This window comes from Notolepis coatsorum (assembly GCF_963971535.1).
Source record: "Notolepis coatsorum genome assembly, chromosome: 5".
NCBI classification, from domain to species: Eukaryota; Metazoa; Chordata; class Actinopteri; order Aulopiformes; family Paralepididae; genus Notolepis; species Notolepis coatsorum.
The window spans coordinates 107,869,891-107,889,385 of record NC_140169.1 but is presented as its reverse complement, the minus strand read 5'-3'; the positions used below and the strand labels follow the sequence as shown (position 1 = coordinate 107,889,385).

General features: G+C 43.8%; 1 protein-coding gene across 1 annotated transcript in view; it reads right to left on the bottom strand.

Moving 5' to 3' along the window:
• Positions 1-19,495, bottom strand: part of sipa1l1 (signal-induced proliferation-associated 1 like 1) — a gene marked incomplete at its 5' end in the record, with an annotated part of 105,439 nt that overhangs the window by 61,254 nt on the left and 24,690 nt on the right. The window contains 2 exons of the mRNA XM_084314215.1: positions 10,913-11,070; positions 11,894-11,997. Coding sequence (XP_084170341.1) covers positions 10,913-11,070; positions 11,894-11,997 — 262 coding nt within the window. The remainder of the gene's footprint in view (positions 1-10,912; positions 11,071-11,893; positions 11,998-19,495) is intronic.

Genomic DNA, 19,495 nt, shown 5'->3' with positions numbered 1-19,495 from the left:
AGAGAGAGCGAGAGAGATATAGAGAGAGAGAGAGAGAGAGAGAGATATAGAGAGAGATATAGAGAGAGATGAGAGAGAGAGAGAGAGAGAGAGAGAGAGAGAGAGAGAGAGAGAGAGAGAGAGGATGGGATAGTCCCAGAGGAAGAGTCAGAGAGAGAGAGATAGAGATAGAGATAAGAAGAGAGAGAGAGAGATAGAGAGAGGATGGGATAGTCCCAGAGGGAGAGGGAGTCAGAGAGAGATAGAGAGAGAGAGAGAGATAGAGATAGAGAGAGAGATAGAGGATGGGATAGTCCCAGAGGAAGAGTCAGAGAGAGCGAGAGAGATATATATATAGAGAGCGAGAGAGAGAGAGAGAGAGAGAGAGAGAGAGAGAGAGAGAGAGAGAGAGAGAGAGAGAGAGAGAGAGAGAGAGAGAGAGAGAGAGAGAGAGAGAGAGAGAGAGGGAGGATGGGATAGTCCCAGAGGAAGAGTCAGAGAGAGAGATAGAGATAGAGAGAGAGAGAGAGAGAGAGGAGAGAGAGAGAGAGAGGATGGGATAGTCCCAGAGGAAGAGTCAGAGAGAGAGATAGAGATAGAGATAGAGATAGAGAGAGAGAGAGAGAGAGAGAGAGAGAGAGAGAGAGAGAGAAGATGGGATAGTCCCCGAGGGAGAGAGAGAGAGAGATAGAGAGAGAGAGAGGATGGGATATTCCCCGAGGGAGAGAGAGATAGAGAGAGAGATAGAGGGAGAGAGAGAGAGAGGAGCGTTGTTGTGGGGGCTGCTGTATTGTTGTGTGACCTCAGCAGTGGGGAGTCCTGGCAGCAGAAAGGAAGACATTCTGGGCTGCAGTAGTGGTTGTGGTCATATAAATATAAATACCCAGTGTGTGGCAGGTGCGCTCTCACAGCCGCCATGGTCTGCTGCCCACATGGCCAGTGGAGGAAAACATGTCAATGCTTATGGAATAGGTTGCTCAGAAGTGTAGAGGTGTGTGTGTGTGTGTGTGTGTACCATGCTACACCTCCAGACATTTAAATGGGGAGAAAGTAACCAGTTCGCTCCACAATGGTGGAACGAACTTCCCACCAGTCAGGACAGCTAAAACTGCCCAATTCTTTCGCCGTCAACTAATCTTCAAACAATATCTGATATTTCCCATTATAGGCCCATCTGGGTCTCTTGCCTCTACTCAGCACCTTTATACACTTCCTGTCATGATCAAAGTTTTTTTTTACTGTTTTGTTGAAATGGTGCGAAATAAAATAAAGAAATATCAAAAACCTTAGTTACTGCCTTTTACTATTATGTACCTTACCACTATGTACTTCCCCTATACTACTACCGATCATGCTAATATTTCTACATAGTGTTGTAACACTCAAGTTCAACACTATGTACCCCTCCTACTGACTTGTTGTTCACATTATTTGTAAGTCGGATGGATAAAAGCGGCAGCTAAATGACTAAATGTACATCACGCCTCTTCAGTCTTGGTTCAGAAAGAGGCGGTGACATCATGTGGGATGTCGGTCAAAGGCAGCCGGCTATAATGTGGATGCCTTCTAGCTGTCTTTGGCAACACTACCAGTACAGGCGACCAACTAACATTGACGCAGCTAGCTAACATTACTTGTTGAAGACCAAACTGAAGGGAAAATGCTGCAAGAACAAGCAGGAACTGAAGACAGTTGCAGTAGAGGCCTGGCAGAGCAACACTAGGGATGAAAACCCAGCGTCTGGTGATGTCTATGGGTTCCAGACTTAAAAGTGACAATTTAATTTATAGTTTGTCCAATTACTTTTGGTCAATGTCTGGTTACATTTTTCATATTGGGTAATATGCTGTATAATGAGTAAAACAATAATAATTAAAAAAAAAACATTTAAACCATAATAGATTCCTATTCCCAGTCTGGTGCTTGGGTGCACAGCCATGTCAACATGCGTTTTCTGAAATTCATCCCAAAGTTCGCACACCTTAATTTACGCCAGGTTCTCAGAGTGGGTCATTATGTCTTGGACATGAATAGAATCACTGGAGCACACTGGTATTCTGGCTACTTCACTTTCATTGAATTTCCACAGAGAGATGAAGTAGCCAGAATACCCGTGTGCTCCAGTGACTCTTTTCATATTCAAGACATGCCTTCTGTTGACGGCAGCAATTAGTTTTATGGAGCAGGTTTCACTGGTGGTTGGGATTAACAGTCTATTATATTCAACTGAGGACCACATCACAGCACAGCGCCAGCTAACAGCCAAACAGCACCTGTACATATGACAGCCTATTAAAACCACAGGAGAGCGGCGCCTAACGACTAACAGACTATACAAAGGCAAGTGAACACACACACACATACACAACATAAACAAACATTAACACACTAACAGACCATAAACAGTGTGTGTAGAATAGAATAGAATAGAAGAGGCTATAGACATTCAAAACACACACACGCAAACACACACACACACACACACACACACACACACACACACTTGCTCTGGCTTTTAAAAGTGCAATTATGGCTGGTTTCCCAAATGTTCTAAAGGAAATCTCCTTTAGAGGTAAATAGGTTTAGGACATAGCATAGGCTTGATCCATAAGAAACGTTCCAGAAAGTCTGACAACAGGGAGAACCAGAACTCAAATCTAACAAAAACAAGTAGAGAAACCCCGTAGTATACCTACACGTGAATACAACACGGCCTGATTCAAACCAGCAACACGGCCTGATTCAAACCAACAACACGGCCTGACTCAAACCAACAACACGGCCTGACTCAAACCAACAACACGGCCTGACTCAAACCAACAACACGGCCAGACTCAAACCAACAACACGGCCTGACTCAAACCAACAACATGGCCTGACTCAAACCAACAACACGGCCTGACTCAAACCAACAACACGGCCTGACTCAAACCAACAACACGGCCAGACTCAAACCAACAACACGGCCTGACTCAAACCAACAACACGGCCTGACTCAAACCAACAACACGGCCTGACTCAAACCAACAACACGGCCAGACTAAAACCAACAACACGGCCTGACTCAAACCAACAACATGGCCTGACTCAAACCAACAACACGGTCTGATTCAAACCAACAACACAGCCTGACTCAAACCAACAACACGGCCTGACTCAAACCAACAACACGGCCTGATTCAAACCAACAACACAGCCTGACTCAAACCAACAACACAGCCTGACTCAAACCAACAACACGGCCTGACTCAAACCAACAACACAGCCTGACTCAAACCAACAACACAGCCTGACTCAAACCAACAACACGGCCTGACTCAAACCAACAACACGGCCTGACTCAAACCAACAACACAGCCTGACTCAAACCAACAACACGGCCTGACTCAAACCAACAACATGGCCTGACTCAAACCAACAACACGGCCTGATTCAAACCAACAACACAGCCTGACTCAAACCAACAACACGGCCTGACTCAAACCAACAACACAGCCTGACTCAAACCAACAACACGGCCTGACTCAAACCAACAACACGGCCTGATTCAAACCAACAACACGGCCTGACTCAAACCAACAACACGGCCTGATTCAAACCAACAACACGGCCTGATTCAAACCAACAACACGGCCTGACTCAAACCAACAACACGGCCTGACTCAAACCAACAACACGGCCTGACTCAAACCAACAACACGGCCTGACTCAAACCAACAACACGGCCTGACTCAAACCAACAACACGGCCTGACTCAAACCAACAACACGGCCTGACTCAAACCAACAACACGGCCTGACTCAAACCAACAACACAGCCTGACTCAAACCAACAACACGGCCTGACTCAAACCAACAACACGGCCTGACTCAAACCAACAACACAGCCTGACTCAAACCAACAACACAGCCTGACTCAAACCAACAACACGGCCTGACTCAAACCAACAACACGGCATGGGAGAATCAAAACCCCCACAGCTGACAAGAGGCACAGAGAACACAGACAAACACATCCGAGGAGCGGAAAGGAGAGGTTAAAGAGAAGAGAAGAGAAGAGGAGAAGAGGAGCAGAGGTGGCCATCGCGTGCTGGTCAAGTGGGCAGCGAAGTGTAGGAGAACCAGAATCTATGCCAGGTCTCCCTCCAACCCAGCTGCAATGATTACTTCTACCTCCCTTGGCAGGTTCCTGTGTGTGTGTGTGTGTGTGTGTGAGTGTGAGTGTGTGTGTGTGTGTGTGTGTGTGTGTGTGTGTGTGTATCTGCATGTGTACATCGGTGTGTGCATCTGCGTTGCTGCACTGAGCTGAGGTAGTCAATTAAGACCTCCAACAGCCATTAGTGAGAGAGTGGGTGAGAGAGAGTGGGTGAGAGAGAGAGAGAGAGAGAGAGAGAGAGAGAGAGAGAGAGAGAGAGAGAGAGAGAGAGAGAGAGAGAGAGAGAGAGAATGAAGAACAAAGAGAGGAAAAGATAGAGAGTGGAGGACGAGAAGCAGATAAAATGAGGAAGAGACAGCGGTTGTTCAGAGAAGGGAATTGCGTACTTACAATAATTCTACACAGGCCTATTGAATTCTGCTAAATTAAATACTATAATACCGATTTTAGACCTTTTAAGTATTGTTGTCATTTTGAAGAAAGAATTATACAAAATAAAAATAAAACATCCCTTTCTTTCCCAATTATGGCAAAAATGTATGGTGTTTTCCATTCCTGTTTACTAGTAATTTTGTCTTTTGCTGCATTTGGGATGAGAGGTACTGTAAAGTGGTGATGTACAGGAGGATTACGTGTTTCGTAAATTAGCCTAGTATTCTTAACACATTGGGTGCCATGCAGTATGCCCATCTTTACCACTCTCTGCCAGTGCTGTAAGCCTATGGAGTGGCTCACCTTCTTTGCAGGGCTATAACTTTTTAAATATTATAGCTATATCGACATTACTATGGCCCATTCAACATCGGGTATCTATCGTTCCGGATGTGGGAGCGTTATATTTTTCCATTCATACATTGTCGTGTTAGTACCGTCGAGAATATAAATATGTTTTTAGACTGTATAGCAGTAATTCCTAGAACGCACGCTATAGGCCCTGACGCGTATTATACATTATCGATTGGCGTTTCGTCCCTATACACGCTATATTAAAATTTTCAAATGCATATGATCGCTATACATTATGCTCCATCATGCGTGAAGGAAAGGGGGGGGGGGGTCGTTTATGATTCCTTGATTGTCACTAACGGCTTTCTTTAGTAAGACACCATACGTTGATCGGACAGATTGCAATGAAATAAATGGACAATCGAGCTGGAAATAACGTTAGATTCCTCTTACCTCTGGCCGATGCGTCTGGAGAAAAAAAATCTGCTAGATCCATTTTCCGTTTGTATGACGCAATAAACGCCGAAAGCATATTGATTCTTGCGTCTCGAAAGCGATCCAATGCACTCGAGGTGTGTATATTGATACACCTTACAACATATCTCTGGCGGAGCTTTTTCCCCGATGCACCGAGCGCCACTTCCGGTTTAGAGTGGAGTGTAACTCGCCCGAAATCCACCAGGCGGCGGTATTGAGGCGTTGCAATATCAGACAGGGTCCAGCTGGCTCCCGGAGGCTTCCTGGATGAATTATGAATGGCTAGGGATGTCCGATATTATCGGCCTACCGATATTATCGGCCGATATCGGCATTAAAATGTGATATCGGAAAATATCTGTATCGTTTTAAAAAATTAATTATAAATTTTTTTAAATATTTACATTTCTATAACCTTTATTTACCCAGGCAAGCAAGTAAGAACAAATTCTGATTTTATTTTATTGTCAAAAGTATGCATAATGTTGTGTTAATTCCACAACAAGAGATATGTAAGGGATAATGTATAGCTACGAGGTCATTGTCGTAAATTTTTTTACCGACACGGAGTTTAAAATACAGAGGCGCCTCGCCGAGGTTTTAAACGTAGTGAAGGTCAATTATTTTGCGACAATGACCGAGTATAGGCTATACATTATCCCGCTTATTACATGGCTAACTTACTAACAATATACCTAATTAATTTTACACCATCGACAAGACGAGATCAAATGCAGACGCAGTTCTGTTCTGTCGCTCGCAGCCGGCAGGTCTGTGGTCTGATTGCACTGATGACTGAGTGCAGCTGTGCATATGCTGAGCAGCTTTCATGACTGCGAGTGGGCTTGATTGCGAACAGCTGCGCACAGCGGTCATTATTGCTCGGCAGAGGTCCGTTATCGAGTAATAACGGACCTCTGACGAGCGCTATTGACCAATCACAATCAAGCGTTTCGGCGAATGTTAAAACGCCATGTAATAAGTAATGTTAATTACCTGAAATTATAAAAAAAATTGGGGGGGGAAACCCTGCATATATCGGTATCGGTTGATATCGGTTTCGAAAATTAAGAGTTGGACAATATCGGTATCGGTAAAAAAGCCAATATCGAGCATCCCTACCAATAGCGAATAAAAGAAATAACGATCATAAAAACGAGTTTACTCATTGTTGGCACTCAACGCATGGCGATTAATGTGTTAAGAGCCACGTTGTCAACACTAAAGGAGAGGACGTTACACCCCTCACTACGAGAACGGTGACCTCAGGCAACCTCTGCTGCAATGCTGAGCTAGTTTTTGGCTCGTGATTTTTTTAAATGTATTTATTTTATTAACCTTTATTTACCCGGGGTAGGTTCTCTGAGCGGATGCTCTTTTTCAGGAACGCCCTGCTTCACATTCACACAGTTCCATTAACACCTGGGAGCTGCCCAGTACAACCACAGTCTGCCACCATTGGCCACTGAGCAACTCCACTGGAGCAGTTGGGGGTTAAGTGCCTTGCTCAAGGACACTTCAGCGGTTGGTGTTAAGGGGATAGGAGAGACTTATTAATTCACTTCCCCAGCCCAGATTTGTTCCTGCCGGTCCGGGGGATCGAACCAGCGACCTTCCGGTCACAAACCCGCTTCTCTAACCATTAGGCCACCGCTGCCCCATATATTTTTTATATATATATATTTATTTTTTCTATCGTCGATCCAACATTAAAAATCCCCTGCCCTATCGGAGAGAGAAATCGATATTAGAAGACGCCAGTCAATCTAAAGAATTTAATAACCCATTAATTTTACCATGCCGTGGGAGACGGTAGGGGAGAACCGACACGCGTGATGGATCTATGGGGTGAGGGAGAGCAGGATATTAAGCACAACACATTAACGGCAGCTTGTCAGGGCGTGTCCAGCATAATAATAGTGTGTGTGTGTGTGTGTGTGTGTGTGTGTGTGTGTGTGTGTGTGTGTGTGTGTGTGTGTGTATGTATGTGTGTGTGTGTATGTATGTGTGTATGCGTGTTGTTTGTACCAGCCTGGTTGCTGAGCTTCCACATTATACTGTATAACTGACAGTTCTCTTAATGCCCAACTGCATTTATCCACGTTGAAGTCCCCTGCTTGTTTGTAATCTGTGTGGACATACTGTAAATAACTCATTTAAATGTGTGTGTATGCTAGGGCTGGGAACTATACCCATATTCATCAGTCATCATCTATCGGTTGTTCTCGTGCCGTGGGATGTTTTCATATCGGGAATCGCGGTACAACTATGTTGTTGTTTAAATTGATGATAAAAAACCTAAAATCGGATTGCTCACATGACACAGTATTTTGAGAAATACTGACATACTGAGAATGTTAATCGAGTGTTCATGCCGTGTCAGACTTTCCATTACTCTGCCAACGTGATGTAAATAATAAATCGATTGATTTATCCAACATTGTTTAAAGAAATTACAATAATAATCTCTCTTATTACCTTTGTTCATATCATCACCACACCATACATCACACTGGCAATACGTTGATCACACTGAATTGTGTGGGAAAACAACTCGGAAATAAACAGGGATTAGATGGTGTTTGTCCATAAATTACAACTTTAGTTTCACTCATTCATTTCATTTTAGCTACTGTTTATATTGTATATAGTCCTGTATATTGTGTGTGTACATTGTGTCCTACTGTATATGTTACTTTATGTTTATAGTATCCTATATGTTACTTTATGTTTATATTAGATCTATTTATACACCGTGGGAAGGGGGGAACGCAATTAAATCTTTCTGTATGTCTTGCACATGAAGGAAAATGACAATAAAGTTGACTTTGGTACAAAACACACGCCTGTAAACCACAAGACTATCGAGGCCCAGAAATAGTCATTACCTCTTAGTTTTAGGTCACTTGGGAGAGTCCTAGGCATAATAGTAAATGTCCAGGGCCCTCATTCATCAACTTGACGTAGAAAATGTTCTATTTCCACACGTAAGCACAGAATTTAGAATGAGTGCACGCACAAAATAAACGGGATTTACCACACGTGCGTACGCAGTTTCTACGCACACCTGTCATGATAAATATCACCTTGGCCCTGCGCCGAGGCTCGTGCACACTTTCACGTATTTGCATACCAAAACCGCCCTGATTAACCATATACGGTAATGGACACCCCCATGAAATGTGGAAGAATGGACTAAACCGAGGGAAGCGTGTTATGAGACAGGCTGACAGACGTGTACACGTACGGTGATGTCGGATATGATATCTATTAACCATTGCTGCCTGGGCAGCGCAAACACTAATAAAGACCGTGCTGGAATATGACTGCCTTTTTCCATTTTGTTTGATTAATACCCAGGGATTAAAGTTCTCCTCAATTTTATTCCAAATCGCGACGGATTTTCCGTCAATTTTCTACCTGCTGCATTATGATTTCTAGAGGCATACAATCTATTTTGATGTCAGTATTGGGTAGCCTATATAAACAATAATACGAGAGCATATACAAGAACAATGAATCTCACTGCCAATGATGTAGCCTATACGCCATGTGTAGCCTGCCTATATGTGATCAATACAAACTTGAACTTGAATTCCATCATGTCTGTGTGCGGGTCACTGCGGGAACTCACAAGGCTGTTGTCACAATGTAAATAAGAACGTGCACTGAAAAGTTACAGTATGTAGTTGGTTGATTATTTGTATGACAGTCAGTAAACCCTTGCAAAAAGTATCCGTTTTATTTAATGAATTGAAAACATTCAGCATCGCCTTCCTCCCGGCAGCAACAACATGTATCAGGCAAATGCGCATCGCAACATTGACTGAGTGGAATCCCTTTCTATTCACATAACTGCATTTGTGATGGAGCTTTGACAGCTACAGTAACAGTCTATTGCTCGATCCATCTCCAATATCACGATGGACTGTGCCGGTGGCAAAGACCCGAGGGTGGAGAGGATCTTGAATGAATTCCATCATCATATTTATATGTTGTGTGTCTGTCCACTATGTTTGTTACTTTGTTATTCCCCCCCCCCTATCTATGTAAAGCGACCTTGGGTCTCTTGAAAGGCGCTATATAAAATGAAGCTATTATTATTATTGTTATTATTATTATCATCACATCTGTGCGGGAGCTCACAAATAGACTGTTAGTCTCAGTGAAGTTTCAACGGAGGTCATCTATTCTAACCAACAAATTGAAGTAGAAAGCATTTCGTGACCAATCTTATTTGGAAACATGACACACAAAATAATTCGCTTTTTATTTGAAACAATATTTAATCTCGTTTGGAGGTTGGTGTTTTGCGTCTGCCCCCCCGTGCCAAACAAGCAGGCCAACCTCTTGTTCGCGTGTGAGCCCGTTATAATTACACTACTGTCGCTATTTTACAATGAACTATAATGAATTACGGGTCATACAGAAGTTGAACACTAATGCACGGAAGCTTATTTCCGCCTTGAAACTAATGCAGAACTGAGGAGCGCTTATGCCGTAGTAACGATGTTCTACCACTGGGCGTCAGCTACGCATGCTCCGAGCTGTGCGTAAATATAAGCACGAAGTCAAGTTCAAGTTGAAATTGATGAATCCCACTCTTTGCTTAGAAATGGTCGTACGCACAGCTTAAGCACATATCTGTGCGTAAGTCACGTTGGTGAATGAGGGCCCAGGTATGGAAATGAGGAAATATCCTGCAGCCGACTGGTGAAATAGACCGGCCTGAAAAAAGATCTAACCTAACTTTTTCACAATGGTGTGAACACTCAACGGTGGCCAGTGTTTAAAGTAATAGCTTTACTTAACACAAATTTTTTTCAAGCAATGTAAGTACTGTATTTCTACAGGCCAAATACAATGGCAGTCAATAGGAACAGTGTCTTGTGTTTTCCCCAAACCCAGATTTGTCGGTCTGATGTATATCTGTATGTGTGTGTGTGTATCTCACCCGTAGGGGGTGCTGTCGGAGCAGGGGTTGTGTGTGTGTCTCACCTGTAGGGGTGCTGTCGGAGGAGCAGGGGTTGTGTGTGTGTCTCACCTGTAGGAGGCGTTGTCGGAGCAGGGGTTGTGTGTGTGTCTCACCTGTAGGAGGCGTTGTCGGAGCAGGGGTTGTGTGTGTCTCACCTGTAGGCGTCTATACTTTCCGTAGCCGCATTTCTGGCAGACGCTCTCTGATTGGCCACTGTTGCCCAATCGCGTGACGAGCTGCGTCTTTGCCCATTTCCGCGTCGAACAGCCTGCAAACTACCTGGCGTTCTATCGCCATGCTCTAAGACAAACTCTAACCTTAACCAACTTCGAAAGAATGCCTAAGCTTAACCAGTGTAGAAACAGGCGTCGGCCAATCAGAGAGCGTCTTGCCAGAAATGCGGCTACGGAAAGTATAGACGCCACCTGTAGGGGTGCTGTCGGAGCAGGGGTTGTGTGTGTGTCTCACCTGTAGGAGGCGCTGTCGGAGCAGGGGTTGTGTGTGTGTCTCACCTGTAGGAGGCGCTGTCGGAGCAGGGGTTGTGTGTGTGTCTCACCTGTAGGAGGCGCTGTCGGAGCAGGGGTTGTGTGTGTGTCTCACCTGTAGGAGGCGCTGTCGGAGCAGGGGTTGTGTGAGCGCACCACCACGAAGACATGCTGGAAGTGAGAGCGGATGTTCTTGGGTGTGAAAGGCAGCGCTCCCGGCTCCTGGAACACCATGGTGACGATGTCGTTTCCTATGTGACGCTTCCGCAGTAACTGAAACACACAGACAGAGAGACGGACAGAGAGATAGACAGACAGACAGACAGACAGAGAGAAAAACAGGCAGACAGACAGACAGACAAATGGAGAGAGAAAGACAGATGGACAACAGACAGAGACAGGCAGGCAGAGACAGACAGACAGACAGACAGACAGAGAGATGGACAGACAGAAAGACAGATGGACAGACAGACAAAGAGATGGACAGACAGACAAAGAGATGGACAGGCAGAGAGACAGGCAGACAGACAGAGAAAGACAGATGGACAGATGGACAGAGAGACAGACAGACAGACGGAGAGAGAAAGACAGATGGTCAAGGGACAGACAGAGAGACAGATAGGCAGCCAGACAGACAGATCTCAGGTTAGAGAGCAGCAGTACAGGCTCATGTGTCACTGACTGCTGCTCATGCAACATGCCGCTCTTGAACGCCAACATTATGGGAAATTGTCTGAGTCAGACAAGAAAATAGATACCAGTTTCTTCTCCGTGCGTTCAGTAGAAAGATATCTGGCTGCAAGCTAGCCTAGCTTAGCACAATGAATGGAAGCGCACAGGACCAGTAGCCTAGCTTAAACTGAGCGAGGTGTTAGTTGTACCAATGCCTATCTTAACCGGTACTGTCCGCTTCATTGTGCTAAGCTAGGCTAACGGGACAGTCGGATAGCTTTCTTCTGAACACGCAGAGAAACCGCGTGGACATACTGTAAATAACTCTGTATGAAACTATCTCATCTCACTCGGGAGAAGATGGTAAGCAAATTTCCTATAATGTTGGCAATGCTCCTTTAAGTCCCTCTGAGAGCGTACATACCTGCTGCTTGTTGTTGGGCGTATAGGGCAGCATTGTGGACACGTGGAACATGATCTCATAGTCCTTGTAGGTGGTGTACAGAGAGTGGGTGCCGGTTGAGTCAGCTGGAGAGAAGAGTGAGCAGGGGACGTCATTAGATGAACTACAGTACAGTAATTATCACACAGCACACAGAGTAGGGAGCATGACCTACATGTACTGCCTGTTATTATAACCAAGAAAAAAATCACGGACAGACATGTTCTCCCAAACAACCATCACAGCAACCGTCAAATCAACATAGTCTAATTAAGCCAGGGTGAGGGTTGATTCTGGCTGTACTGTAGGTGTCATTGCTATCTTCATGTCACTCCTCCTGTCCCTGGTGTATTCTGTCCTGTCAGAACCCAGTGTGTCTAGTGGCTGCTGGTGTATTCTGTCAGAACCCAGTGTGTCTAGTGGCTGCTGGTGTATTCTGTCAGAACCCAGTGTGTCTAGTGGCTGCTGGTGTATTCTGTCAGAACCCAGTGTGTCTAGTGGCTGCTGGTGTATTCTGTCAGAACCCAGTGTCTCTAGTGCCTGCTGCTGTATTCTGTCAGAACCCAGTGTGTCTAGTGGCTGCTGGTGTATTCTGTCAGAACCCAGTGTGTCTAGTGCCTGCTGCTGTATTCTGTCAGAACCCAGTGTGTCTAGTGCCTGCTGGTGTATTCTGTCAGAACCAAGTGTGTCTAGTGGCTGCTGGTGTATTCTGTCAGAACCCAGTGTGTCTAGTGGCTGCTGGTGTATTCTGTCAGAACCCAGTGTGTCTAGTGCCTGCTGGTGTATTCTGTCAGAACCAAGTGTCTCTAGTGGCTGCTGGTGTATTCTGTCAGAACCCAGTGTGTCTAGTGCCTGCTGGTGTATTCTGTCCCGTCAGAACCAAGTGTCTCTAGTGCCTGCTGCTGTATTCTGTCAGAACCCAGTGTGTCTAGTGGCTGCTGGTGCTGGTGTATTCTGTCAGAACCCAGTGTCTCTAGTGGCTGCTGGTGTATTCTGTCAGAACCCAGTGTCTCTAGTGGCTGCTGGTGTATTCTGTCCCGTCAGAACCAAGTGTCTCTAGTGCCTGCTGGTGTATTCTGTCAGAACCCAGTGTCTCTAGTGCCTGCTGGTGTATTCTGTCAGAACCAAGTGTCTCTAGTGCCTGCTGGTGTATTCTGTCAGAACCCAGTGTCTCTAGTGCCTGCTGGTGTATTCTGTCAGGACCCAGTGTCTCTAGTGCCTGCTGGTGTATTCTGTCAGAACCCAGTGTCTCCAGAGTCTAGTGCCTGCTGGTGTATTCTGTCAGAACCCAGTGTCTCTAGTGCCTGCTGGTGTATTCTGTCAGAACCCAGTGTCTCTAGTGCCTGCTGGTGTATTCTGTCAGAACCCAGTGTCTCTAGTGCCTGCTGGTGTATTCTGTCAGAACCCAGTGTCTCTAGAGTCTAGTGCCTGCTGGTGTATTCTGTCAGAACCCAATGTGTCTAGTGCCTGCTGCTGTATTCTGTCAGAACCCAGTGTCTCTAGTGCCTGCTGCTGTATTCTGTCAGAACCCAGTGTCTCTAGTGCCTGCTGCTGTATTCTGTCAGAACCCAGTGTGTCAAGTGGTCCCGGCATGGAGCAGATCAGAGTCCCCGGTGACGGAGTGGAGCGTTCTCATCACACTTATTTTGGGGCGATCGTGCTCAGATTCGACCCCGGATGGGTAGTGGGAAAGCCCCCTAAGCCTTCACTGAGCACATCCCTCAGCCTCAAAAGTCTCTCTCTCTCATTCCCCTCCCTCCCTCCCTCCCTCCCTCCCTCCCTCCCTCCCTCCCTCCCTCCCTCCTCCCTCCCTCCCTCCCTCCCTAATGGTGGCCTCATTGTTCTGTCCCCAGCCTCTCTCTCTTAAGAGGCTGGGGCTGAAAGAATGACACCACACACACACACTACTGTATGTCCATGTTCTGGGTTTATATAGAGGCCAACCCCTAACAAGGTTTAAAAGGCCATAACGCAGGTTAACTCAATTACATTGAGTCAATATAAGAGCATCTTGGAAAAACTATATTAATTGTACGAGGGCCAAAACAAATTCTAAATGTATTGCAATTCCCTCTCCTACTGTATGACTAAATGACATGCAAAGTCAAAGAGACACTTTTTAAATCTATTCTTTATTTTATTATTATTGTTTTTTAATACTCGTTATGGTTCAATAATGAATAATAATAATAATAATAATAATAATAATAATAATAATAATAATAATAATAATAATAATAATAATAATCATCATCATAATCATCATCATAATAATAACTTAAATTGATGGTAGAGTAGAATATAGGCAAGACATGCGTTAGACAGGAGGACAGTGAGAGAGAGAAATAGAGAATAAGAGGTAACACAGAAAAGGCAATGAGTAATGCTTTTATGGAAAGAACGAGAGACAATCAGTGTCATGGCTTACTGTGTGGGTGGGACATTAACCAGTGTCATGGTTTACTGTGTGGGACATTAACCAGTGTCATGGCTTACTGTGTGGGACATTAACCAGTGTCATGGTTTACTGTGTGGGACATTAACCAGTGTCATGGCTTACTGTGTGGGACATTAACCAGTGTCATGGTTTACTGTGTGGGACATTAACCAGTGTCATGGCTTACTGTGTGGGACATTAACCAGTGTCATGGCTTACTGTGTGGGACATTAACCAGTGTCATGGCTTACTGTGTGGGACATTAACCAGTGTCATGGCTTACTGTGTGGGACATTAACCAGTGTCATGGTTTACTGTGTGGGACATTAACCAGTGTCATGGCTTACTGTGTGGGACATTAACCAGTGTCATGGCTTACTGTGTGGGACATTAACCAGTGTCATGGCTTACTGTATGGGACATTAACCAGTGTCATGGTTTACTGTGTGGGACATTAACCAGTGTCATGGTTTACTGTGTGGGACATTAACCAGTGTCATGGTTTACTGTGTGGGACATTAACCAGTGTCATGGTTTACTGTGTGGGACATTAACCAGTGTCATGGTTTACTGTGTGGGACATTAACCAGTGTCATGGTTTACTGTGTGGGACATTAACCAGTGTCATGGTTTACTGTGTGGGACATTAACCAGTGTCATGGTTTACTGTGTGGGACATTAACTAGTGTCATGGTTTACTGTGTGGGACATTAACCAGTGTCATGTTTACTGTGTGGGACATTAACCAGTGTCATGGTTTACTGTGTGGGACATTAACTAGTGTCATGGTTTACTGTGTGGGACATTAACCAGTGTCATGTTTACTGTGTGGGACATTAACCAGTGTCATGGTTTACTGTGTGGGACATTAACTAGTGTCATGGTTTACTGTGTGGGACATTAACTAGTGTCATGGTTTACTGTGTGGGTGGGACATTAACCAGTGTCATGGTTTACTGTGTGGGTGGGACATTAACCAGTGTCATGGTTTACTGTGTGGGACATTAACCAGTGTCATGTTTACTGTGTGGGACATTAACCAGTGTCATGGTTTACTGTGTGTGTGGGACATTAACCAGTGTCATGGCTTACTGTGTGTGTGGGACATTAACCAGTGTCATGGCTTACTGTGTGGGACATTAACCAGTGTCATGGTTTACTGTGTGGGTGGGACATTAACCAGTGTCATGGTTTACTGTGTGGGTGGGACATTAACCAGTGTAATGGTTTACTGTGTGGGTGGGACATTAACCAGTGTCATGGTTTACTGTGTGGGTGGGACATTAACCAGTGCCATGGTTTACTGTGTGGGTGGGACATTAACCAGTGTCATGGTTTACTGTGTGGGTGGGACATTAACCACGGCTTGGTCTTCTTCAGACCTGGGCAACATCACAAGTACACTGATTTGGAACACTTGGAAAACAAGTGGGGCACTCATATGGAAGTGATGCTTACTACTTTGGAAGAGTTGAAGTGCTGGGAATCGTTTAAAGGATAGGACCGCTGTCTTTGACATGTCGATCGATTCCATGTAATTTTTGCATTGAATTTTTTTTATAAAACTTTTTATTGGTTCCACACAGAGAAATAGCAGTTACATCACTTAGCATGTATACTATTCTGTGGTTTAAAATTGTTCCCCCCCCCCCCCATTCCTGCAGTATCCCAACAGTTACAGTCCTGAGTATTTAAATATTGTGCAGTTATACCCTTTAACCCTCCCCTCCCACACACATACATACCAGGACAGGAGGGACTATATTTTATGGAAATCATCTTTTCAAGAATGTGAAACAATGGTTGATTAGATGCTACACCGGTGCTACAGCACGCGGTGACCTGTAAATGTGTCCTCTACTCATGAATATGTAGGAGAATAGATAGAGACCACTCATTATGTATAATTATAGTGTCGTCCACATAGATAACGTTCACATCTATGTTGGTAGTGGGGCGTGGCCACTGACCCTGCTACACCCCGTGTCACTGGCTCCCTAGTGGGGGAGAGGAGCAGCCGTGGAGGGAGAGAAACAGAGATGGAACAAAGAGAAAAGTTAAGGGGAATTTATACTTCAAAAATAAGTAGGCAGAGAAAGTGAAGGCCATGATTTAGCGGCGAAGCGGAGTGATGATTCTGGGGGGTCCGGGGGTGGGAGTGGGCGAAAAAACGTCTTGTGTGGTGTCTGTGGTAACACAATTAAATTTTTGTATTCTGTTTTATTATTTAAGTTTTTTCCATTGTCATTATCGTTGTTCTTTTTATTACTATGTCCTGTGAAGTCCTGTTTATTGTTATTGTTGCTGTGTTGTGTTGTCTTGTTTCATGTGAAAGAAAAGAAAGAAAAGAAAGAAAAAGAATTTGATAAAAAAAATATATATATAAGTTGGTGGTTGGACGGAGAAAAAGAAATGTGTGCACAGCATAGAGAACAAATCATTGCAGACGTTCTTTCCCAGTTCTGTTTTTAACCCTTAGGAGTCAACAGGGCTTATTGCTCCCGTGGGCGGAGAACAAAAGAATTAGAATCTCTCACAAATGCTCAGGAAGTCCCGTTTTTCAAAAATCTGTAAAAATAGAACAAAGACAATTTCGAGTGCATATAGTGTAATCTATATGTATCCTTACTTGCTAAACATAATACGACTTGTAAATATGTTTAATTCTTGCTAAATTGTATAGTTCTAAATATCCCTGTATTCCCCGAAACTACAACGCGTCACGTACATGCACGCACGCACACACAAACAGCGCATAGGTGTTAATCACTGAGTGATCTAATATGCATATTCTTCAGCGCGAGAGGGGGGGGGGGGTTGTGTTTCTCACTGTCTGTCGTTGATAATATAATCTGAATAGGTCCTGCATTATTATTATCATTCTCGAGAATACACGCGGACCCGACCGAACGTTAATTTATGAATTAAAAGTAGTCTAACATGCTTAAGCTTTTCATCCTCGCCCGTGTATATACCCACGTCGCGCTAAAACAACATAACTACTGTATGGCAGAGACAGAGTGTGTGTGTGTACGAGTTATGAGTTATCTCGCAGTTCATTCAAGCGCGCATCACGGTGATGACAGCTCTCTAGTCTAGAGTAGAGAGGTGCGCTCACAGGGGCGGAGCGGCAGAGCGGAGCTCATTATATGCCAGTAACCGCCCCTTATTCAGTATCCAGAAATAGCTCAATTTGCAAAGCTGCATGGCTGTGGATCCTACGGCTCGTTGCTTGCTAGTTCGATTCCCTTCATTTTATTTTATTTTTTTTTTTAACGTGCATTCGCATTCTTTCGCCGTTAAGTTTAGGCATAACTTTAAGCATTGTTTCGGAGTTGGTTAAGGTTAGGCATTGTTTCGGAGTTGCTTAAGGTTAGAAGGGTTAAGTTTAGGCGCTGTTAAGGAGCTGGTTAAGGTTAGAGTTTGACTTAGAGAATGGCAATATTGTATATTCACGCAGTCTGGATTGATGTTGTAGTCTGAAAAAATGCCAGGAAATGCTGATTGATTGATTGATTGATTGAAAACTTTATTAACAGATTGCAGAATGGGTACAATACAGTACAGCTCAATACACACAATTGTTAAGGGGATGCAGACCAGAGAAAGACTTTCGTCTTGTTTACATCAGGGTCCCCCATTTTCAATTCATCAGGACATATATGACATACATGACATACAGATAGTCAGTACTGCTACATCTATACATTTATGACATACCAGATTTGCATATACAGTACTGTTTGTGATACAGAAGGAGTCAGGGAATTGTTGCATATATAGAACACAAATGTTCTAGACTAGAATGTTCGATTATGACATCATACTGTGACATACTCCTCCTGTAGTGTGAAAAAACATGCATTCTCATAAATATTACGATCAAATCTATTTTGTACTTGATGATACATTTGAAATTGGTTTGGTTATGATCATGTTATTAGTGTGTGTGTGTGTGTGTGTGTGTGTGTGTGTGTGTAAAAAACTAATTAATAATATAATTATTATAAATGTCTCTCTCTGTATATATCTCTGTATCTCTTTCTTTCTTCTCTCTCTCTCTCTCTCTCTCTCTCTCTCTCTCTCTCTCTCTCTCTCTCTCTCTCTCTCTATTACTATACTATTATATATCTATATATATATATCTAAATGTCTAAACCTCTGTCTATCTAGTGTGTGTATACACCAGTATCACTGACTACCACGGCAAGCCTATAGAAAATGATTCTATTTAATAATAATAATAATTATTATTATTATAAATGTCTCTCTCTCTGTTTCTTTCTTTCTTTCTTTCTTTCTTTCTTTCTTTCTTTCTTTCTTTCTTTCTTTCTTTCTTTCTTTCTTTCTCTCTCTTTCTATTATATTACTATTATATATCTATCTAAATATCTAAACCTCTGTCTATCTAGTGTGTGTATATGCATGGCATCAAATCAAAGTGTGTGTTGCCTGTATTGATCAGTCACACTATACCCCCATTCAGCTGTAATTGTTCCCTGCTGGGCCTTTGTTTCATGGTGTGAATTAGTCATTGAAATTAACATTGACATCACATTGCATTCTGGGAAGGAGTGTAGTTCCCTTATCATTAGCTGAATTCACTGAATTCTCTTCAGAGACTCCTGCTGCAAATTGGTAATGACTGTACCAGAATGTTTGATAGGACATTGATTGAAAACTATCGTCTCAAATTTGACAATTGATGGCTTATTTTGAAGGTATGAATCTGTAATTTTATATTATGTAACAAAAAAAAGGGGGAAATTCTCAGGAGGAGGAGCTCTTTAGGTTAGACTCCTAAGGGTTTTAAGTATGAAAAACAATGGAAAGAGGGGAAAAAAAGAGAAAAAAATTCAAGAATATCACCCAAACCACAGAGGAGGTCAGAGAGAGTAGAGAGGCATAGTGGAGGACAGGAAGAGAGATCTGGGTGGACTGGTCAGTGCTGCGGTCAGGAGAGCAGAAGACCATATCATTAGCCTGATAGGGGGATGAGACAGGCCCCCTGTAGCCAGGATTGGTCTGCTGTGATTAGCTATCAATAAAGAAAAAGCCTCTGATAAGGATGGAGACAGAGAGTGTCAGACGCTACTTTAGTGCGAGGATTAGTGGCTCAGTGAATAGTCTGCGAGAGCGAGTGTGTG